This window comes from Schistocerca cancellata, chromosome 6 (genome assembly GCF_023864275.1).
Source record: "Schistocerca cancellata isolate TAMUIC-IGC-003103 chromosome 6, iqSchCanc2.1, whole genome shotgun sequence".
NCBI lineage: Eukaryota > Metazoa > Arthropoda > Insecta > Orthoptera > Acrididae > Schistocerca > Schistocerca cancellata.
The window spans coordinates 13,147,148-13,171,950 of NC_064631.1; the positions used below are offsets into that span (position 1 = coordinate 13,147,148).

Genomic DNA, 24,803 nt, shown 5'->3' on the forward strand with positions numbered 1-24,803 from the left:
ACATTCTGTCCTGTCCTGCAGTCTTTTAACTGCTTCATAAAAACGCCATTTGCACTTCAATGATGGTCGAGGGAAGGACGTACAACACAGTGACTTCTCTTTTTTGGAAATATGACTGTAATTTTCAAATATCGTTACTACGAATGAATACTTATGAAGAAAAATAGATTCAGCAAAACGGATGTATCTGTGCATTTACAGTCTGTTTTACTCTGGTTTTGTCGTTCGAACACTTCCCTTGAGACCTTCTGCAAACCACGAGTGAAGCCCCTCTCAAATTCAGCTGAAATTATGACTTGAAACCACTTGAATCTCTGTACATTGCGACGAATATGTACCAAAACGCCGCCCATAACAATAGTATTAATCCTTGGACCATTTTTTGGGTTCCATTGGTGACAGCAAGTTGGGGTCACCTGTTTTGGGTAGCCATTGGGCTAGGAACCATTTGTATACACAACACAAGGGTCGTATTACTCTATCCCACAGTACAGGGTCAAAGAATATTACACACCTCCTCCAGCTTAGGCAAATGGAGCAAATCGGTTAGTTCTTTTTGCATCAGATGTGCTCTACGGTGGTCCTCAAGGGGCTCATGGAGAGCATCTTTTAGCTCATGGGCGGTTTCTGAGAAAACCCGGAAAAGCTTTTTCACTATTTTTTCGCGGTAAGCATTGGATATATAAAGAACTAAGGGCAGCAAATTATGATATCTTCCCATTATCAAACAATTTTTATCCGTTATAATGAAACAGCCCAAAAACATTTCTTTTCGGTACCAAAATCGAACCGAGGGTTCCAAGACGGCTATATATAGTTATACTACTTGTACACTTATAATACGAACGTAAAATACAGTGTGACGCGAAATCGTAGTTTATAAAGTGACGTAGCACGGAGAAATATGCTGTGAAGTGTCTCCCTTATCATAAGAATGGTTCTGGAAACTTCATGTTGTAGTACTGAACCACAGGGTCTGAGGTCCAAAATTAGTTTTGTGTTATTTCATTTTCTCGTACGTAAACTTTCAAAGTTTTACTGATCCATAAAGCTTTTTCGTATGAGTGAGATGCTCTGCTGTAGAAGGCAAAAGAAGGGAACCAGAGGAAAAATGCTGCCATCGTAGCACAAAAAAGCGAATATACTCCTGTTTAAAACGTTCTGACTGAAAAGTGGGAAACCAGTTTCCTTATACTACCTTTCTCAGCACCGTTAAAAAAGTAAGAAAAATTCCCAATAATTCTGCTATGCGACCATATTCGCGTTTTTATGATGAGAGACAAGGAGACAGGGGAAATGCGAAAGAGAGGGAAATATAGTAAGTACAAGAAGATAGGAGAGAGTGGTTGTAGTATAGAAAGAGCGAAGAAGACAAGGACAGCAGCGTGAGAGAAAGAGAGGGACACAGTCGCAATGGAACATACTTCACAGTGACACAACAGTGAACAGTGCTAAGAAAAGAGTGAAGCAGACAGCACCAGAGGGAGAAAGGGGAAAGTGGAAGTGGGTGAGAGGCAGTGATAATGAGAGATAGAGTGTATGATAATGACAAGGAGGAAGCGAGAGATACTGACAGTGGGAAGAGATAGCAGCACTGGGAAGGACCGAATGAGATAGTAGCAGTAAGAGAGAGAATAAGACGGAGATACTGACTGTGAGAGCAGACGGTAGTAGTATGATAGAACGAAGGCGTCTGTAGTTGTCAGACAGGAGGCAGTGAAAGACACCAGGAGGTGGTGGCGGTGAGCTGGGTAAATGAGTGAATGAAAGTGGGAGGTGGGAGTGGATGGGTATGAGTTAGCTACAGTGATGGACTAGTGGCTATGAGCGAGTTACAAACAGGGGAGCTTGTGGGAGTGAGAGGTGAGTTACACGTTGAAAAGGGCACGAAAATGTTCGCATGCCAAAAAGCTTGAAAAAATTTTCACAACTACTGACGTAGGTAGAGTGAGGCAGTCGGTACCCCAATTTGTAAACAGGGCCATGTTTGTCTTTCTTGTGCTTCGATAGGAGGATTTTTCCGCTGGTATTTATATCCCTTTCTCACTATGTTGAGGGTTATAATGACTATATTCCTAACATACATTTCGGAAAATTTCACATAGTTATCAATGGAAAATGTATTTCAGAGTCTCCGTCCAGGCAGATTATTCAATTTTTATTCAAAAATACGACAGTCATCTGTTACATGTACCTTGTGAGAGGGAAATTTGAAGCGTCAGTTTGAAACAGGAGAGCTATAATTACAGCCCCAATGGTCTTGCTTCGAATTTTCATTTAAAATGCCTTCGATTATAAACGAACGACGTTCTGCCTTTGGCGACATCGTCAAATGACTGATACAAAAATGGCAGTTTCCTTAAAATTTCAGAGATCCCAAGATTGCATACAGGAAATGAGTTCTGTACTTCCATACGCAGCATCTCACCAATTGTATTATGCTGCAAGGATTCGTCGAGAGTCTCTTTTTGCAAATCTCTCACTTTAAGAGCTAGTGCGATACGAACAGAGAAAATGTGTGCAAATTTTGAAAGGAAACTGGGAAGTGTCACACTGAAATGTGACTAAGTAATAAAACACCTATGGAGTGAGGATAATAAAACAAAATTCTACTTGTCCCTGAAGTAGCATCCCAATGAGTATGACGAAGCTGGATAGGCCTGTACCAGTCCTCCCAACAAGAAAAACAACCGTCAACAACAGGAATACAACTAGAGCCCTCAGGATGGTCATCAGACAAGGTGACCACTCAGATACAGAGAACGTTATTATGGCCCGAAATAATAATATTGCTTAATTAATCTTGCAAACAGTGAAATTAATTGTAAAAATGATTTTATCATTTAATGTTCCTGAGTATTAATGCAACAGTTCTCTGCAGATTGTGTCAGCAAATTAGGGAAAGGTATTGGGGTAAATTTTGAAAGAAGTTGTCGAAAAGCAACATAATAACGTGAGATTAAATAATCATATGAATAAAACATGTTAATGTGAGGATAACAGCACGAAAAATTGTTTAAAATTTGGGATGTGAACTACTGAAAGAATCCAAGTTATGAATGTTTGGCTGCATTCTCACCTGACATTCGTAGGTGCCGTTGTCACGCTTCTGGACGTACTTGATCTGGAGGCTCCAGTCCTCGTCAGTGGAGTGGGCCACCTGGAACCGCTCGTCGTTGGTGTAGGTGAAGAGGCCCGAGGTGAGTATGTGCCAGTCGCGGCGTCGCACCCACGACACCTGCAACCGGGGATACCCCTCACACACACAGGCGCACAGTACAGGCGGTATTAATAACAGACGTCTGACGGCGGCTGGATCGCGCCCACACAAGTAATTCAGGTAGACGAACCTGGTGGCTGTGAACCATTTTGTCTGTGGCAAGCAAAAAGCAGTCGGCGTACTTAGAGGACGTGCCTTAACTACACAGAAGCGACAAAGAAACTGGTATAAGCATGCATATTCAAATACGGAGGTATCTAAACAGGCAGTATAAATCGCTGCGGCCGGCAACGCCTATATAAAACAAAAAGCGTCTGTCGCAGTTGTTAGATCGGTTACTGCTGCTACAATGGCAGGCTGTCAACATTTCATTGAGTTTGAGTATGGTGTTATAGTCTGCGCACGAGCGATGGGACACAGCAACTCCGAGGTAGCGAAGAAGTGGGGAATTTTCCTTACGACCATTTCACGACTGTACCGTGGATATCATGAATCCGGTAAAACATCAAATCTCCGACATTGCTGCAGCGGTCTTGGGCGTATGTCGTGTATGAAAAGTAACCTCGCTCACGGTCCACATGCAATTCAGGTGGATATCTGAGGGAGAATTGTGGCCGTAGATGCCCTGCATGATAGCCAACTGGAAAACGTGAGCCAATAGTAGTAGATACGCAGCTGTACTGTTAGACCGGCTTCACTCAAGTATGGGTACAACAAGGCCTGGAAGAAATGTCAATGAGGAATTTTCAGATTCCGTCCCCTAATGGAAAACAGTGAAACTGACAATAAAAGTAAACCAAACGACGACGATGCTATCTGCATGACTGATGACACACTTAACGAGGAACATCAAAATGTTTCTATGGAATAGTTAGAGCATAAGGAGAAAGTAGCAAACGTTAGTGAAAGGTAATAGAAAGGAGTGCGTCATTGCAAACAATAAAAGTTATTCAAGCGACTAGTGCCCTATCAGTGACACGGGCAAGTCACAAAATGAAGCCGCAGCAGTGGTACGCGTGGCTGGAGCTAAAGGCGGAACTGATCGGGACGGGATCGCGGGGGTGGGGGAGGGGGGGTGGGGGGAGATTGTATTGAGTTCCTGACTCCATCGCAGCCTCTGCTGGGAAACTGGAGCCGCGCCCGACTAGCCGTGTGTGTAGACTTGCCGGAGTCACGTGACTCTGCGGAAAGTTGCCTGGAGCGGCCGCAGCCCCGAACTCCTTTGCGAAATGCATTCACCGCTCCCCCAAGTTAGGCCCCATTTCCTCGCCACTTCACGACCCAGCAGGCCGTGTTCGGTGGTCGCTTTGCGTGTCAGGCTCCGTATATCTCCAGTCTCCGTTACTTGTACCAAGCACGGAAAAGCGGCTGTGCAGTATTTGTGTTCGGGGTATTTGTAGAAAAATGTTGAAGGACTCTTTCGTTACTGCTTTGTTCAACTATTGCATATTGATTAATCAAAAATACAGCTGGCAAAATACTTATTTTTCTCATTACCATACTAACAGTGTCTAAGTTTATCGTCGCCCAACAACTAGTCACTTCCGCAGAAGACCTCGTTGTTTCACATGACATCCCTCATCCTGTCAAATGCCAGATCGAGTGTTAGTTTCTCGAGATCCTTTCGCCACCATAAATGACTATCTAGGGGATGGGAGTAACGGTGAACGCTAGTCATCGTCCTACCTAGCAACAACGTTGGAGGTTACATCCCACACCTCCTTGATTGGACACTGATGATAGAGTCTGGCCCATCAAATGAAATCATTGAGCTCGACGGTCCATGCGCTGAGTGAGCTATTCTGTGATACCACCCTTCCTCCTCAACAACAGAAATACGTCATCATCTATTCGTGTTCCACACAGTAACGTTCAGTTGACCACCCAGCAGTTGAAGCAACACTGACGATTCACAGTGCCGTGGTTTCCAACGAATGCTACTGAAAGAAACCGCTGAAATCCTAAAATGCACGTCAGTCATCCAACTCACTGCATCATGAAACTGGAACTACATTGATTGAAAGCATGTTGGTCCGCATTTCGAATGAAATACAAGACCGGAAACGCGTGTCAGGAATTCGATAAGCCCCTGGTAGAGTCCTGGGGGTCTGCAGCATCAGAAGTTCGTGCACAGGTCACGCAATTCCCGCAAATTACCTGCCGTTGATTTATGAGGGAGGATCTACAGCCAGACAGTGCCCCAAACGTGTTCCATCGGCTTCAGAACAGGCAAACTTTGTATCAAGACATCAACGTGTTTACTACCATGCTCCAAAACACACTGCAGCTAGTTTTCTCGTGACACGGTCAATTCTGCAGCTGGGGCAGGCCATCGCCGATGTGAAGGACATCAAGCATGTGGGGATTAAGATGGGATGTATTAATATTGACGTAACCAATATTTATCACCATGTCTTCGATTGCTCCCTAGGTCCCGTGGAAACACAAGTGAAGGTCTTCCATTACATAATAATCCTCCAGCGGCATGTGCATACATTGAGCAGTCACTTCGCGTCGGGTGAACAAGTGAAAACGTAGATATCGTCTGTTGCTGAACCACATGTTCAGCAAGGTGCACTGAACGGTGTGTTCCGAAACTGTTGTGCTTCCAGCACTGTTCCGCTCAGTCACCAGCTGTGCGGCAGCTCGCAGCTTGTCATGCTTCACAGCGTGGTCAAGCGTCCGACTTCCACGCTATGTGATGAGACGTGGACTTCAGTCACGTGATTTCGCACTCAAACATTTCCCACAAACTGTTTCGACAGCAGCTCGCGAACAGGAGACGAAATTCGTCGTTTCCGAGATGCTCATCCCCAGCTGACGGGTGATGTCAGTTTGACTTTGCGGAAGTCGCTTGTTATCACTGGATTAACCATTTGCGTCTCCTGTCGTCTCTGGAAGCACTCTTGACTTGTTTTCCATCCGCACATACACCGTTGTCGCCGTGTCAGGTATTGTTTTGGCGCGTGTAAGTTGTAACATTATGTGATTGTCTTATCATTTTAAATCATTCACTAATCGAGCAGTCGCTCGGCAACAGCTACAATTAGCAAATAATGTTGCGAGAATGTAAAAGATGAACGACCTGTGACGTAACTTGTTTATTGTCGAAGCGCCGTCAGAGATGCAGTGAGTTATTGACTTTGAAAACCGCGGCGCGAAAAACGGACAGAAGAAGAACACTTTTACACATTTTTTTTGAGGTACGAGATATTCTCGATGAACAGTTACTCATTCTTCTCTTGTCTCCTGTAACTTGTGTCGGACGCGCATGTCTTGCCGCCGTATTATTATTGTTAAAATTAATATTGTTCTAGTGTAAAGTAAATGTGTAATACTAAAAGTGCCTAGCAGTAGATTTATTGTGCGACGTGTATGTGAAAACGTCAAAGGAATTGTTTTCATTAAGAGAAGTGCCAGTCAAAACGGCATCCATGTTAAATCCTTCATTGCAGTGTAAGTTCGTCTATTAATTGCCATAAATTCAGAGTTAAATGGAACTGGTGTATGGACTATTCATTTACTATAGAATCTATGTCGCACTTCTTCATGAAATTATTTAATTTTCTATATGTTTCTGCCAAATAGAGAGTTCACAGTCACGAATTCTTTTGTCGAGTTCGGACGGAAGTTGCATGCGGCGAAATATTTTCTCCGCGCCATATTCTACTGGTAAATGCATGATAAACTACGGTCCCTTAGGAAATTCATGTTGAGCTATCCAAAATAATTATATTTTGAATAGGCATTTACTCTCCTCTGCAATGCAACTTCCGACTGATCAGACAATCCAACAAGAAACAGCCGCCCACGGTCGGCGTTCGCAAATATGTTTCCACCGCTGATTATAGCTATATGTTACAGCACAAAAGTAACATATTGTTATAATTAGAGACTACGAACGGGGACATTTATAACTGTATGTTTATGTATACACATTACGTAAACATATCGTTATAAAGTACAGCGGAATAACTGTCAACAACTTTTGAATATACGCTTATTGTACTCGAAAAGTATGTAGCAAGATACAGTGATGAGCGGGAACATCATGATAACCTGATTAGTAGCACGTTGTGCGTCTTTGGAACGAAATATGTCACTGATTCTGCGTATCACGGGACCGACAGTTAGTTGGTAGGTTTATGGACGTATGTGGCATTAGATGCATACGGACACGTCATGTAATCCGGGTAAATGACGGGACGCTGATTTGCGTACGCGCCGCTGGCCCCAGATACAGACATTCACATCAGGCGAATCTGGCCGCCGAGACATCAACGTGAGTTCGCTTCAATGCTCCTCAGACCGCTGTAGCACGGTTCTGCCTGCGAGACACGGACAATTATACTGCTGAAAGATGGCATCACCGTCGGGAGAGAGATCAAACATGAAGAGACGCAGGTGGTTCGCACCAGTAAGCGGGTCCTCGATTACTGTCATGGGTCCTGTGAAAGAGCAGGAAAATGTCTGCCACTGCGTAACACCGCTCCCACCAGTCCGCGTCTGTGGCGAGCCACACGTTTCGAGCCGCCGTTAACCTCGGTGACGGCGTTTGTGCAGACGACCATCGCCCTAGTGTGGTAAAAATGTATTTCACCCGAAGAGCCGACACGTTTCCATTGATCGACGGTCAAATCCTGATGGCCCAATGCCCGCTGCAATCGTAATTGATGATATTGCGTCAACATTTGACCTCGTAGAGGTGGTCGGCTCCGGAGCTCCCCGTTCAACTATGTATGACAAATGGTGTGCTCCAAAACACTCATGCTTGTACCATCATTGTGCTCTTTCCACAGTGCTGCCAGAGATCACCACCTATCCTACTTTATAGAGCAAACAAGCCTCCAAATTCCTCTTTCTGTAGAGAGTCTTGGACATCCAATAATTAGCACCTAGCAGCAGTTTTACTGCGCCTCTACCTCTCTCCGCCGATGCCTATGGTAGTACGTTAAAACCTGTGCTGGAGCACTTTTGATATCAAATGAGATATATTGCTTAATTAAATACCCCACCCCATGATGACTTGGCGCCTTCTCCAACCACCCCACCGGGAAAGCCCTGCTCTGCCACACACCACTCCACTCTTCACCCCCAGAAAAAACGGAGGAAAATTAAACATTTTGCAGGAAAATAAGGCAGTTAGGCTATATCTCTACTAACGGAACTCCCTTCTCACTACACTAACGTCTCTTACCCCCTCCACTCCCCACTCCTGGAAATGGGGGAGGGGGGAAATTACACACTCAATGATGGACTGTTGGACAGAGAAGACCTCACGATAGCAGACTAATATATCGTCAACCACATTGAATTAAACAAATTAAGGCATTGGTCTGTTGTTTATGGAATTTTCAATGATATTGTTTATTTAAGCAGTTTACATGAATTAAATCAGTGCGGAATATTATTTATTCAAACAATTTGCAGGGATGGATTTCACGCAGTTTATTTATTTCTAAAATCACAATACAACTCGAAAAAGACGATGTTACAAAATTGGTGTTACCTTCCTGAAAAAAATTCACAACACCAGTCGAAACTATTAAACAGACAGTCTCAAACTCTTCTTAGAGCGCTCCCTTCAGTTACAGCCCAAAATACATAAGTAAGTGTCTATGTAACTCTAAGTAGAACACAAACACTTTTTCGAGTTTAAGCTGCTTTTTTGAAGGCGATGTCAGAGAGAGAGAAATTTCTATGTTCCACTGCTGCTGTGGTGTTCTTCAGTGCTGAAACGCTGAGTTGGCTTAGTTTAAATTTACTGTTGGTGTCAGCGACGTTAAGGTTCTCATTTTTTATTTTCCTCACTTTCAGAAGCACACTGGTGTCTAAACGCAGATGGGAAAAAGAGATCAATTACACATCTAAAAACTCATGACATATTTCGAAACCCACAACAGATGATGAAAAAAAAAGAAAGAAAAGAAAATAACACGCACCTACAGCAGATTGGATGTCTCCTAGAATTCGGAGCACTGTCCAACAGAGGAGACAAATGGACAGAACTTTGGGCGGATTCTCGGTGTCCTGCAGCTGCTGGTACAGAGATGCTGTGAAGACACGGTGGCAGCTGCCGGACAGCATCCCCCCTGTCCGAGCCAGAAGAGACTGATCTACCTGCACTTGTCTCTGAACACTCAATCAAAGAAGACACCGCGTGACTCTCTGATGTCACGGAACTCTCCGCAGACACCTCGTCCTGCCAGTGTCTTTATCAAACCAGGCTGTAGAGACACCTATGCCTCCCACAAAGGAAAAGTTGGGACTCTCTGATGTGATGTATCTTCTCGTGAATGGAGCATTCTGATTGGTTGTTACTAAATTCACACTTCAAATTGCTTTTGCTCCTGTGAGATCACTGTCCGCCAATTTCTACAGATGGACAAAGTACAAGGAATTCAATAGAAAACAATTTTTCACGCATCAGCAAACACACAGCAGTCATATTGCACTGATAGTTAAAAACGGCAAAAATGGTTTACAGATCATGAAACCCGGAAACAGTTCATCAGTTACGCTGCTCTGCTATTGTCGATGAAACCTTGAATTTTTCGATGTGAAAGCCATCTCCAGCCATGCTATATCACCATAAGCGATTGCACCACAGTAACATATCCTTGTAGTAAACACACTTAGTAATCCTACACCATACGAAATCATCACTTCTGCATCCTGCATATAACTATCGAGTACCAGACGCTCACACGTATACCGCAGAGTCTTATAGATCCAAGTGGCGTAAGCACATACACCGTGTATAGTCACAGCACTAGATATTCCCCATGAGGTCGGTTAGTGATCCCCTGCAGCCAACCGCCACGACGGAACTACCCCCACACAGACCGGCCTGTTTCGGGTCATAAAAATGAAAGGCGTTAGTGTCCAAGAATTTGGCGATCAGGGTGACTACCACCTAGGATGCTGAAACAGTGATGACATTCCCGGGTGCAATATGCTCTTGGTCTCTGCAAAAACAGAAAACTGAGAAATTGGCTACCCATCACTGTGCAAGATGAGACTAAATGCGTAGCTGTTTGGAAACGCTAAACAATGCCGCAGAGTCTTCCAGTTTCCATATACTGAGATGTCTTCCACATTTTTGTCACCAAGAAACTCTGCCTCGCTCTCGTATTTCAACCATTCTGTGTGTTGTGGGACCATCTTAGCCTACACCATGCGATGTTCAGCTTTTTGTGAGAGTCAATGTATCAAAAAGGTATTAACGTTGGTTTAATACCTGTCACAGACCATAAAGCCATGGTACAAAAACAAAATGTTGAGATAAACATGCAGCTGTAGTCATACACTGCTTCGATACATTATAGCAAAGAAAAAACAATGTATCAAACTGCTTATGAAATGACAACAGAAGAACTCTTCTGTTGTGATTGATAGTCTGTGGGATTTAGTCTTCCTTCAGTACAGGCGATAAAACTTTACGCATATCAGTGGATGCAACTTTGATCACTGGCCACCTATTCCAGTGGACCAATATATGTGTATATTTAATGGGATCACTACATACAGTCGATTTCAATGCCAGATGGTATTTGTTTCCGATATATCGGTAGAGAGAGAGGTGGAAAAATTTTACTGAGTTTTGTACCAGGTGACATGACCTAAGTTTTTATAGTTCATAGTTCTACTCCGCTGGATGTTACAAAAAGGGGGAGAGAGAAAGATAGTGAGAGTGAGAGAGAGAGAGAGAGAGAAAGATAGACAGAGAGAGAGAGGGAGAGAGTGACACTGTGCTGTGCTGGGACACCATTATACTGTCGTACCTCCAGTGTGGTAATCACAGGAATAGGATAAAGGAGATTTGGACATATTCAGGGAAATATTTATCGGCTGTCAGTCGGTATCGATGTGTTGTAGGTGTAATGATCCTGATTTTCCTTGTGCAGTCCTCGTATGCTCTGACTGGTTGGGCATTTCCTCCTGTAAGTTAGTGTGCTATTTTTCTGATTGTGATAACTGTCTACCTGGTTAGTGATGGATGGAGGACTAGACAGCCTTCTAACTATGGAACAGTGCTGTCGGAATGTGATGGGATTCTGAGAGAATTAGCATGAGTCTGTGACTTGAGTGGAGGTATCAGTTCTCCCTGCTCTGGCAAACGCCAGCTATCATGCAAGGACGTACGTAACATAAGAGAAGCGCAGGCTTTTTGATTGTAACTATGCCCTTTGTTACTCGACAAATTTGAGATAACGACGATGTAGCTGGAGGGTTTTGGTAATGGGAAGCCATGAGAAACGACACCCAGGTGGTGTGGGTGTGGACCTAGTACATTTTTTCGGACGCTGTACATTATAAATGATAATCACGCTGCTTGTCAGGAATGTTATGCTACTGGAACTTAACATTACTGTGATCAGGGTTCCAGCATGAGGAAAGGAAGGAGATATAGATTTGATGTGAGAAACTACGATTAAATCGCGTCGATACCTGTAATTGGTATCAAAGGTTTTATGTGCAAAATTATGTCCAGTCATTAGGACGATACAGATTTAGATGGGAAATTGGTATTTCCAGTGCCACAGTCGTCAGGAGGAGGTATTTCCGATACTTGGCACATGTCTAACGTCACCAAATTGACGCTACGATCGTAATATTTAACTGTGTAACTGGTTAATATGTGGTTGGTTTCCAAAGACAACTGTGCCTGGCGTGTGGGTGTATGGCGGACGTACCCAGTGCCCCCTTCTCCTTAAGGCACGAGTCTTGCTGAGCCTTCGTATTTGGACAGGCAGGGTACAAGCACGCAGCTGACCTAATAGTGTCGTCCTCTGGGTGGGTGAATAGCGAACTAATACTAAGTATGTGTTGGACAGCCTTTGCAATCGCATGTGTTGCGACCATTCTGCGATTTTTATGGGGAAATTTGAGAAGATTCAACATGGGATTATTTGCAATGGACAACCAGTTCCTCCCGCCCCCCCCCTCCCCTCCACCATCGTATGGAAATGGACATGTTGACGGCTTAGACTGCCATTCTCCACGTTTCGCTGTCTGTATTTGGTTAAGAGAACATCGATTGTGATTTGTTGTTTGCTTGTAGATGGTGAAAAACTGGGGGAAGAGAGATTTTCTGGTTCTCTAGACATGAGAAACACCGATGATTGTGAGTATTAAAACCTTAGTAGACTCTGTAAAGTACAGAGGATGACATAAAACCTGTTATATCATTGATATCATTATCTGTTAAAAAATATAAATGTAGCTCCCAGGTTCCTCTATTTCCGGGTTTTCGTGTAAGAATCCTCGTAGACGAAATGCGTTTCAGGTTATTCGTCGGTTTCTAGCACGTTCCACATAATGACCTCGCTTAAAGTCTCGCCTCTCTAGAGATATAATTTCCACTCTTTATCTCCAGAATTATACTGTGCAAGTGATCAGTAGCATACTGCTATGTGTTTGATATCGAGAAATGTTGCGTGAATCGTATGGTATTCTAGCAAACCATGTGAAAATACATTAAAACTGGAAATTTTCATCTGCTACTCGATGATTTCCGGATAAAGGTGTACATAAAAGTAGTTTTTTATTGTGTATAATCGGATAATGCACTGATATCGATTTCGACGTGGATGAATTGGTTCAAATGGCTCTGAGCACTAAGGGACTTAACGGTCCCCTGGAATTTAGAACTACTTAAACCTAACTAACCTAAGAACATCACACGCATCCATGCCCGAGGGAGGATTCGAACCTGCGACCATAGCGGTCGCTCGGTTCCAGATTGTAGCGCCTAGAACCGCTCGGCCACACCGGTCGACATGGATGAATTAATTTCATATCGACGAAGCATTTCTGATCGACAGATCTCGGAAAGTAAATGTTCTTGTAATCCCAGAGACTCTAGATGGACGGTACTTGTTGCAGAAACCATCTACAAAGATTCTTAGATGAAAACTTGAAAACAGAAAAGACGGGTAGTTCTATTCGTATTTTATAAAGAATAATGATATCAGTGATATAAGAGACAGGAGTCAGCACCTTATTGGACGCCCTTGTGCTTGGTTAACCAGCCCAGCCTTTCTACACCCGACCGGGGAGTGGGCACCGTCCACAGAGGAAGCTCTGAACGCGCATCAGGCCAGTGTGTATGGGGGCATTTGCCTCGTAAGCCTTGGCTGCAGTGCATGACTAAACGACCTCATGGGGAATATCTAGTGTTGTGACTATATACAGTGCGTGTGATTATGTTATTGTGTGGATATGCGGTGTATGTATGAGTGTCTGGTGGTCGATAGCTACATACAGGATGCAGAAGTGATGATTTTGTATAGTGCGGGTTCCGAACTGTGTCTACTGCAATGATATGGCATGGTCGTGGAACCACTTGTTGTGATATAGGACCGTTGCAGATCGGTTTCACGCCGAAAATTTCCAGATTTCGTCGACAGTAGCAGAGAAGTCTAACTGACGAAATGTCTTTGGTGATAGTTTCCGTGTTTCATGATCATAGACCATTTTTTCAGTGTTTAACTGTCAGTGCACTATTACTACTGTGCGTTTTTTTGAGTACAAAATGGGTTTCCATTGAGAGTACTGTGCTTTGTCCTTCTGTAGAAATTTGCTCCCACAGCAGCAATAGCAATTTGGAGGGTACATTCAGTAAGAAACAATGAGAATGCTCCACTCACAAGAATTTCCATCACGTCAGACAGTCCCAAGACATCCTTTGTGGTTGTGACGTAGGAGTCTGTGCAGACTGGTGAGAAAAAAAACAGGGACAGAAGAAGGTATCTACGGAAAGTTGCATGACGTCTCAGAGTCACATTATGTCATCTTTGTTTGAGTGTTCAGGCAGATCAGTCTCTTCTGGTTCCGGCAGGGGGGATTCTATCCGCCACCTGACACTGTGGCTTTAGAGCACCTCCATACCAGCAGCTGTAGGACATCGGAAATCCGCCGAAAATTCCATCCATTTGTCTCGTCTGTTGGACGGTGCTTGGAATTCTAGAACAATCTTTTAGACATCCCATCTGCTGTGCGTGCATGCGTATTTTTCTTTTCTTCTGTTGGGGATTTCGAAACATGTCATGTACTTTTAGACGTGTAATTGACCTCATTTTCCCATCTGCACTTAGACACCAGTGTGTTTCGAAAAGTGAGGAAAATAAGAAATAAGAGCCTGATCGTCCCTGACACCAGCAGCAAATATAAACTAAGCTCAGTCAGCGTTTCAGTAAAGTGATGAACACCACAGCAGCAGTGGGACATAGAAATTTTTCTGTCAGTGACTTCAAACAAGCAGCTGAAACTCGTAAAAGTGGTTACATAAATATTTATTTATTTATTTAGAGTTGTAATTGAAGACAGTTCTCTAAGAAGAGTTGGAGTCTGTCTGTTACTAGTTTCGAGTGGTACTGTGAATTTTTTTTTCAGCAGGATAATAATTGTTGTGTAACATCGTCAGTTTCGGCCTACATTGTGATTTTAGAAATAAATAAACTGCGTGAAATTCATCCTCGCAAATTATTTAAATTAATAATATTCTGCACTACTTTGGCGCCCACACATTGTTTAAGTAAACTATATCCCTGAAAATTGTTTAAACAATATTCCAATGCTATAATTTTTTAATGCAATGTGATTGACGATATAGTAGGGATCTTGTGATCCTCCCATACCAGCAGCCTAACACCGAGTGACCGATTTTTCAACCAATTTCCAGAGGTGGGAGGCTGGGGGTGGCTGGGTAAAATCATCAGAGTGAGGGGGGGGGGCTACGTTAGTGTAGTGGAGGCAGCCCAAGTGCCTTATTTTCTCCCTAAAATTTGAATTTCCTGCCACTTTTTGTGGGTGGTGGTGAGAGAGGGTAGGTAAAGGGTGGGACAGGGAAGGTATTTTTCAGTGAGGTGGCGGAGGAAGGGAGAATGTGGCAAGTGAAGAAAACCCAAGACGTGCGTTAATTAATTGATCAGTTAATTTGATATCAAAAGTGTCCCAGTATGCCCTAGTAGTGCCCATGGCAGTAGCACGTGTACACTGAACAAGCTTCGCTGTTTTCGGGATACTCGTTCACAGCGTCAGCGTAATAATATTCTTCCGTTTGTGTAAGTCGCTTATATCAACAGTTCGCCATTCGCAGCCAATATCTTTGCTAGGTTCATCCTCTGTCGCTTACATACTTTTGCTCCTCTGTCCGTGCTTGTTCCGCTTACATGCTTCTACGACCGCGTCACTTGCCCGCAACGAAACCAGGCAGCATCCAACGTCGCGGTGGCCAGTGATCATAATGTTCTGGCTTATCAGTGTACTTTATATAGAGGGTAAGCTGTCTGAATTTGTGCTCGAGCTCATGAAATGCGTAAAGTGTATGCGGCCGGTAGGGGTGGCCGAGCGCTTCTAGGCTCTACAGTCTGGAACCGCGCGACCGCTACGGTCGCAGGCTCGAATCCTGCCTCTGGCATGGATGTGTGTGATGTCCTTAGGTTAGTTGGGTTTAAGTAGTTCTAAGTTCTAGGGGACTGGTGACCTCAGATGTTTAGTCCCATAGTCCTCTGAGCCATTTTGAACAGAAAATCAGCTCCATTCCCACCGATTTTTTGTAGCATTTTTGCACGCATCTTAGACCACTTGACTTACCTAGTTCGCAACTGGGACTATTAGCAATAATTTGTACATTAAATCAGTCTTAACGTATCAAAAATAGCTGACTTTCCATATTTATCTCTGTGGACATCGATAATTTCATCACATGTAACATGAAAGTTTCGTTTATTCATAATCACATTGCGAGTACTCGCAGTAAACACCATCGAAAGTACCACGCCACTTGTAATTCTGCTGACGTTCCGCTTCCAAGCAGCAGCGGATTGAGGTTCCCGTGCATCGAACGCGGACTAACGACGAGGGCTGGTGAGCCAGCCTGGATCTGATCTTTACGTGCTTTTCACACATCGCAGTGGGCAAATACGTGCTTCATACAGATGCCTAGCAAACATTTACAAAACATTCTCATACCTGCAAGAGAGATTTCCTCTAGACACAAACAGTCGGGGTGCTCAGATTCCGTTTGGGGTACTCTCCTGGAAATTGAAATAAGAACACCGTGAATTCATTGTCCCAGGAAGGGGAAACTTTATTGACACATTCCTGGGGTCAGATACATCACATGATCACACTGACAGAACCACAGGCAACAGAGCATGCACAATGTCGGCACTAGTACAGTGTATATCCACCTTTCGCAGCAATGCAGGCTGCTATTCTCCCATGGAGACGATCGTAGAGATGCTGGATGTAGTCCTGTGGAACGGCTTGCCATGCCATTTCCACCTGGCGCCTCAGTTGGACCAGCGTTCGTGCTGGACGTGCAGACCGCGTGAGACGACGCTTCATCCAGTCCCAAACATGCTTAATGGGGGACGCATCCGGATATCTTGCTGGCCAGGGTAGTTGACTTACACCTTCTAGAGCACGTTGGGTGGCACGGGATACATGCGGACGTGCATTGTCCTGTTGGAACGGCAAGTTCCCTTGCCGGTCTAGGAATGGTAGAACGATGGGTTCGATGACGGTTTGGATGTACCGTGCAGTATTCAGTGTCCCCTCGATGATCACCAGTGGTGTACGGCCAGTGTAGGAGATCGCTCCCCACACCATGATGCCGGGTGTTGGCCCTGTGTGCCTCGGTTGTATGCAGTCCTAATTGTGGCGCTCACCTGCACGGCGCAACACGCGTACGACCATCACTGGCACCAAGGCAGAAGCGACTCTCATCGCTGAAGACGACACGTCTCCATTCGTCCCTCCATTCACGCCTGTCGCGACACCACTGGAGGCGGGCTGCACGATGTTGGGGCGTGAGCGGAAGACGGCCTAACGGTGTGCGGGACCGTAGCCCAGCTTCATGGAGACGGTTGCGAATGGTCCTCGCCGATACCCCAGGAGCAACAGTGTCCCTAATTTGCTGGGAAGTGGCGGTGCGGTCCCCTACGGCACTGCGTAGGATCCTACGGTCTTGGCGTGCATCCGTGCGTCGCTGCGGTCCGGTCCCAGGTCGACGGGCACGTGCACCTTCCGTCGACCACTGGCGACAACATCGATGTACTGTGGAGACCTCACGCCCCACGTGTTGAGCAATTCGGCGGAACGTCCACCCGGCCTCCCACATGCCCACTATACGCCCTCGCTCAAAGTCCGTCAACTGCACATACGGTTCACGTCCACGCTGTCGCGGCATGCTACCAGTGTTAAAGACTGCGATGGAGCTCCGTATGCCACGGTAAACTGGCTGACACTGAGGCGGCGGTGCACAAATGCTGCTCAGCTAGCGCCATTCGACGGCCAACACCGCGGTTCCTGGTGTGTCCGCTGTGCCGTGCGTGTGATCATTGCTTGTACAGCCCTCTCGCAGTGTCCGGAGCAAGTATGGTGGGTCTGACACACCGGTGTCAATGTGTTCTTTTTTCCATTTCCAGGAGTGTATAAGCGATATGGTGTATTACAGAACGACGAATACTAGCTACGGTAGACAGGATAATGAGTTGCCATCTCGTCGCAACAGCGTCTCTCGTGGCACTCGAAGTATTACTTTACATAAAAGCCTTATCTTGCTCAGAGTTACATAAGGTTTGTGCGCTATAGTTACGAGAATTGTGATTTCCTTCACTCTTCCAGAAATGATCAGTAAAGTTTTTTATAAGATACTGAAATGACGCTCTTTGACGGTGTAGTCCACAGCCGAGTGCATTAGGAACCTGTTTCTCGTGCGTACGTGTGCTTTGTTTGAAAGTTTTACGTAAGTTTTTGTAAGTTAAGAATCATCGAATGTAAAAGAAATGGCAAGAGCATGTTCCATAAAATCAGCATACAAAATCAGCCTGCGGATCAAACAAAATATATGTGTAAAGTCGTTTTTCTTTGCCTTTGTAGCTGTGTATATGCTTCTAACTCGGTTTGCCGTAGTGTCCACACGCATACGGTAAGTGTACAGATGCCTGTTGTTTTTGTTCTTACAATTAAATATGAAACAAATGTAAAAATACTCCTGGTATTATTCTTATCATAAGTTCTGCTAGTGTGGATATTTACATGTTTGTGTACTAATTAACTCTGTTTCAGGTCGCTTTGGCTGAGATAGCGAAGTCGGAATATCGCTATGAAGAAACGTAACGGCGGTATACGCATTGCGTTCACTCATTAACTTCTCACGGCTCATACCAAATCGCGTCCTGAGATTAGATGCCGGTCATTTAAACGTGCATTGCGCCTATTACGAGCAAGGAATTATTGCGGATGATTCGAGCATTCGTCTCTGATCATTGTTGCTGTCGGGTTTCGGTCCCGTCAGAAACAGGCCCCACCAAACAATACTGACTGATGGTAGTCGACAAATACTAGCTAGGTATTTGCTAATAACGTATCTGTCCTTTTCCTGAGCATACTACGTGATCACACCAGGCACAATTGCGGTGCGTTATTAAAACCATATTCCCACCATCTAAATGTTGTGTTGCTTTCTCTAGCGATGGTTACCTTTCTGACGAAGACTTTAAATACCGTCAATTTCCCTGAAATTAGACTTTTCTCCTCACCTGAGAAAGAAGCAAAGCTATAATTAATTTATATCCAAAGATAGTGAAGTAACTCGTCACGTCTAGTGGAACTACAGCTGAAGGGGTACAGATATCCACCGGACGACCCTGTATATCAGATTGTACAGCTGCATTCTTTAAGGTTTGACTGCTCGCTGGGTGCTTGAACTACGACCAACTTCATCCACGAGGGACACGGTGTCTCGCCGGTAGTGATGTGCTCCACAATGAGACTGCAGGAAGCAACCTTCTCCGGCTCCTATGTAGTTTACTATGAGATATTAATACCTTTTACATAGCGATTCATCCTTTTGTCAAAGATCCATGGCTCCATTTTAAATCTGGCTTACATATTACACGCAGCTGTTATCATTTCCTCTAATTTACCACTTTATTTTTGTACTACTGAACACTCCTCTCACATCTTCCCAGGAAAAAATACCAACCTGTCACAGTCTGTATAATTAGCATACTCCGCATTGAAACCTGCTCTGGGAAATGTTGTGCTTACAATAATGAGATGATTATGTAAGACAAAACAGTACGCCGATTACGGCGTTCTTTGGATTACAATCATATGATCGGTACTACAGATGTGGTAAGGAGCTCTGTACTCGGTTGTGGTCTACACCGTCAAAGAGCGCCATCTCGGTAAAACACATTACTGATCATTTCTGGAAGAGTGAAGGAAATCACAATTCTCGTCACTGTAACGCACAAGCCTTTGATGGAAGGGCGAGCTGCCAGAAATGTGACAGATCTTACGCTGTCACAGGAGTGCCCGTATGGGTGTGTGACGTCAACAAACGACCGTAGCGTCCTTTCCAAACCAGAAGCCATCAATGAGTAACTGCAGCTAAAAGACAACATCATCTTCTGAAAACAGTCGTAAGAGTAGACGTATGACTACAATAAAGCTATACCTGTTCTTAAACAATTAAGAGATGGAGAACATGTACCCTGTCTCAGGGTGGTTGGTTTCCTCCGAACGCCGTTTACGGGCATACAATGGAAATGAAAACAGCGGCTTCACGTCTGGGTTACGGTCAGGTCTCACTGAGACACGAGTCTGGTTTAAGCCTCGCATCGTTGACACGATAACATTACATGTCTGTTATCTCCGTGGCACTCTCTCCCCTGTTTCGTGATAGTACAAAACGAACTGAACTCCTTTGAATTTTTTTATATGTCCTCGTCAGTGCTATGCGTGGTGAACGTCACACTGCATAGCAGTCCTCCAGAAGAGGGCGGACAAGCGTCGTGTAAGCAGTCTCTTTAGTACACCTGTTGCATTTCCTAACTGTTCTGCCTATAAATCGCAGTATTTGGTTTGCTTTCCCGACATTATATATGTGAAAGTTCTAATTTACGTTATTCATAATTGTAATTCCCTACTACATAGTTGAATTTTCAGACTTTAGATTTCTGTGTTTTATCCTGTAACCAAAATATAGCGGATTCCTTTTCCGATGGCTGAAACTTTAATAGTGGCAACCATTTATTTACAGCTCGTACAAAATAGATCCGTGTTTCAAAGTTTTGCTGACCCTTAAAGTAGACACCAGCATTGTGTGTAACCCGTTGCCAGCGATGTGGAAGTCGTATGACACTCTTAGCAGTGCAAGTTGTATTGACAGTTCGAGAGGCGAAAGGCATGAAGTATTTCTTACAGTTTAGAAATCGAGTTGAACTCACGAGGGCTTAAGTCACGGGAGTCCAGTAGGTGGTACAGCACTTAGCAGACCCATCAGTCAAAGAAATCAGTAACAGCTTGCATGCACGAGCTTGAGCATTGTCCCGCAAAATGATGGTCAGGTCCTGCAGAAAGTGTCATCACTTCTGTTTGTAAGGTGGTCGTAAGTTGTGTACCAAATGTGAACAGTATCCCTTGTCAATAGCACCCATTACTTCGTGAGAGTAAAGAGCTAGCGGTATTTCAGAAGAACAATATTTTCCGAATCCGTGTTGACTGTTTGTCACTAAATCGTTTTCTTCGACGTAAGTTGTAATTTTCGAACATAGTATATATTCCAAAATACTACTACAAGTCATAGTTAGCGATACGGGTCTGCAATTCGGCTGTTACTCCTGTTTTCCTTCTCAGGTACTGGTATGACATGTGCAACTTTCCTTTTTTCAGGTACGGATTTTTCGACAAGCGAGAAGTGCATATGACTGCTAAGTATGCAGCTACTGTACCAGTAAACTTTGAAAGGAGCATGACTGGTATAAAATCGGGACTAGAGGAGAGAAACTAGATAGGTTGAGGGGGTTGAAAGGTGGTCAGGAATGGGAACTGGCAGTTGGCTAGAAGGCACCTAGGACGAGAAGGTATTATGATATTTATACTTAGCGTATATGCAATAGATTTGACCAACTGCCACAGTGGAGAGGAGCCTCTTGTAGCTGTAGATGTAGGGAACATGCAGCAGTCCTCAGCAGTTAGGAGGCGTAAATCAATTGCAAAGTCTAACAGAAAGAAGAAGATTCTGCTGCTAGGTGATTCGCACAGTAGAGGTGTGGGCCAACAGTTGCAGGAAGTATTGGGAAGTGAGCACCAGGTCACCAGCATTGTGAAGCCTAGTGCAGGGTTGGATCGGGTGACTGACAGCATAGTGGAGTTACGTAGGAATTTTACAAAGGAGGATCCGGTAGTGATAGTGAGTGGAGCAGGGAACAGTTTTGATAGGGACGGGGAATATGATGCAGGTGGTGACCTGGTAGAGATAGCTACTCAAACTAGTGGCACTAATGTGCATTTCGTGCAACTGTTTCAGCGTCATGATCGGCCTCATCTTAATGTGGCTGTTAGGTGCGTTAACATGGGGCTGGAGAGAGCGCTGATGGCAGAGGGCATGGGTCACATTTCAGTTGGATCTATCAGTAGATCGGAATTCACTAGGCATGGCCAGTACCTCAATGGGTATGGGAAGGGGAGACTGGCAAAGCCTATAGGTTACGGTGAAGCGGGTGGTGGTGTGATCACTCATGCACCTTTTCTTAGACTGAAGTCAGCTGATGGGTATACTTGCTTAAAGGAAGTACCGCTAACTAAGGGCTCGTCTTCAGAGGACGTCATGTTTCCAAGTAGACAAGGAATTAGCATAGTATATTCATCAAAATATAAGAGGTATTAGAGATAAAGTTAGTGAACTGCTTATGTATGTTGACTCTAAAATTATTGGTATGTCGGAGCACCTCTCAAATAATTCTACACTCAGAGGCTTCCTTCACCAGGATACAGATTAGCTTGTTGTTCTTCGAGGAATTAATTGCGGATTGGGGGAGTGGAGTCCGTAGACATACAACGGCACTGCACTGAACAGATATTTGAATGTTGTGGAGGGTTAATTGAATGTAGTGAAACTAAACTTTTAATTTTTGTCTGACTTCGGAGGATTACTGCTCAAGCTAGAGAGGGTTCTTGATTCACTTCGTAGGAAGTACCAGAAATTAGTTATATGTGGTGACTTCAATTTAAATTTTGTATATAGTGGTGCAAGAAAAAGGATGTTAGTAGGTCTCCTAAATTCATATGATCTGATGCACGCTGTGTTTTTTTCAACTAGGGTGCAGGGAGCAGTAGCACAGACATAGACAATATTTTTGTTCATTCTTCATCACTATATGGGCATTCTCTTAGTAAAAGGGTGAATGGCCTTTCAGACTATGGTGCACAAATTTTAAAACTGAAAGGCTTTTTTGTTCAAACAGATGTCACATATAATTCCAAACTATGTAGGAAAGTTAATCCAACAGAAATATAGACTTTTTTTAAACGTTGTCAAGGAACAAGAGTGGCAGGATGTTTATAGCGCCGATAACATAGATGATAAAGATAATGTTTTCCTTAACACATTTCTCATGCTCTTTGAGAGTTGATTTCCATTAGAACTTTCTAAACGGGGTACTAACAGTAACAGGCAGCCTAGGTGGTGACTTGTGGGATAAGGATATCATGTAGAAGAAAGTGGAAATTATATAAAAAATGTAGAAGTAGTCACAATCAAACTACAGTAGCCCATTACAAACAGTATTGTAAGATGCTTAAAAATGTTATTAGGAAGACGAAGAGTATGTGGTATGCTAATTCACAGGATAAAATTAAAACCATACGGTCAGTTGTGAATGAGGTGTCTGGTCAGCAGCACAAGTTCGATGATGTAAAGTCAGTTCGTAATAAACATATATCTGTTACTGATAAATCAGAAATATGTACAGTATTTAACAATAGTTTTCTGAGCATTGCTGGTTAATCAAATAAAAATGTAATTTCTACAGGGAATCATACAACTTTCTTGGCAAATACCCTTCCGAGATTGATGTCTGAAATGCTCATTTGTGACACAGACAACAGGGAGATAAATTAATCAAATCACTGAAGACTAAAGACTCTCATGGGTAAGATGGAGTGCCTAGCAGAATATTAAGGTATTACTCTGCATTTTTCATATAGGAATGGTCACTTTCCTGAACGATTAAAGTACTCAGTAATAAAGCAGCTTTATGAAAAGGGAGAAAGGGATGATAATTTTAGACCTATTTCTATGCCATCTGTGTTTGCTAAAGTTATTGAAAAGGCTGTGTATGTAAGGATAATTGATCATTTTATATCACACGATTTGCTATCAAACAACTGATAATGCTGTAGTCTCTTTTCTATGTGAGTTCCTGGATCGATTAAACAAAAGGTTTCGAACGCTAGGCATACTTTCTGGTTTAACTAAGGCGTTTGATTTTGTTGATCACAAAATATTATTCCAGGAGTTGGATCATTACAGAATACGGGAGTAGCTCACAATTCGTCGACCTCTTACTTTAGCAACATACAGCAAAAGGTTATTCACAGTGTTGAGAATGGCTGTGATGTCGGGTCTGAGTGGGGTACAATCGAATGGGGGGGGGGGGGGGGCGCCAGGGATCAGTGTTGGGGCCACTCCTGTTTCTTATTTACGTAAATGATATGCCCTCTAGATTAAAGGTGACTCTAAAATATTTCTGTTTGCTGATGGCACTAGCTTGGTAGTAAAGGACGTCGTGTGGAACATTGGTTCGGCTTCATATAATGCAGTTCATAACGTAAGTTCATGGCTTGTAGAAAATAAGTTAACGCTAAATCACAGTAAGACCCAGTTTTTACAGTTTCTAACACGCAATTCAACAATACTTGACGTTTTAATTTCACAGAATTGGTATATGGTTAGTGATACTGAACAGTTCAAATTTATAGGTGTTCAAATAGATAGTAAACTGTCGTGGAATGCCACGTTTAGGATTTGTTCAAAGACTTAATGCTGCCATTTTTACTATTCGAACGGTATCTGAAGTGAGTGATCGTTCGGTACGAAAATTAAAAATTAATCTACTTTGCTTATTTTCATTCGCTTATGTCGTATGGTATTAAATTTTGGGATAACTCTTCCCACTCTAAATGGATATATATATATATATATATATATACACGAGAGCAGTTCAATAAGTAATGCAACACAGTTTTTTTCTCGGCCAATTTTGGTTGAAAAGACCGGAAATTTCTTGTGGAATATTTTCAAACATTCCCGCTTCGTCTCGTATAGTTTCATTGACTTCCGACAGGTGGCAGCGCTGTACGGAGCTGTTAAAATGGCGTCTGTAACGGATGTGCGTTGCAAACAACGGGCAGTGATCGAGATTGTTACAGGCGATGAAACATGGGTTCATCACTTCGAACCTGAAACAAAACGGCAATCAATGGAGTGGCGCCACACCCACTCCCCTACCAAGAAAAAGTTTAAAGCCATACCCTCAGCCGGTAAAGTCATGGTTACAGTCTTCTGGGACGCTGAAGGGGTTATTCTGTTCGATGTCCTTCCCCATGGTCAAACGATCAACTCTGAAGTGTATTGTGCTACTCTTCAGAAATTGAAAAAACGACTTCAGCGTGTTCGTAGGCACAAAAATCTGAACGAACTTCTCCTTCATGACAACGCAAGACCTCACACAAGTCTTCGTACCCGAGAGGAGCTCACAAAACTTCAGTGGACTGTTCT

At 43.7% G+C, this 24,803-nt stretch overlaps 1 protein-coding gene across 1 annotated transcript in view; it reads right to left on the minus strand.

The window, feature by feature from the left end:
• The window catches only part of LOC126191123 (uncharacterized), a 96,340-nt gene that overhangs the window by 32,607 nt on the left and 38,930 nt on the right, over positions 1-24,803 (minus strand). The window contains exon 4 of the mRNA XM_049931870.1: positions 3,080-3,238. Coding sequence (XP_049787827.1) covers positions 3,080-3,238 — 159 coding nt within the window. The remainder of the gene's footprint in view (positions 1-3,079; positions 3,239-24,803) is intronic.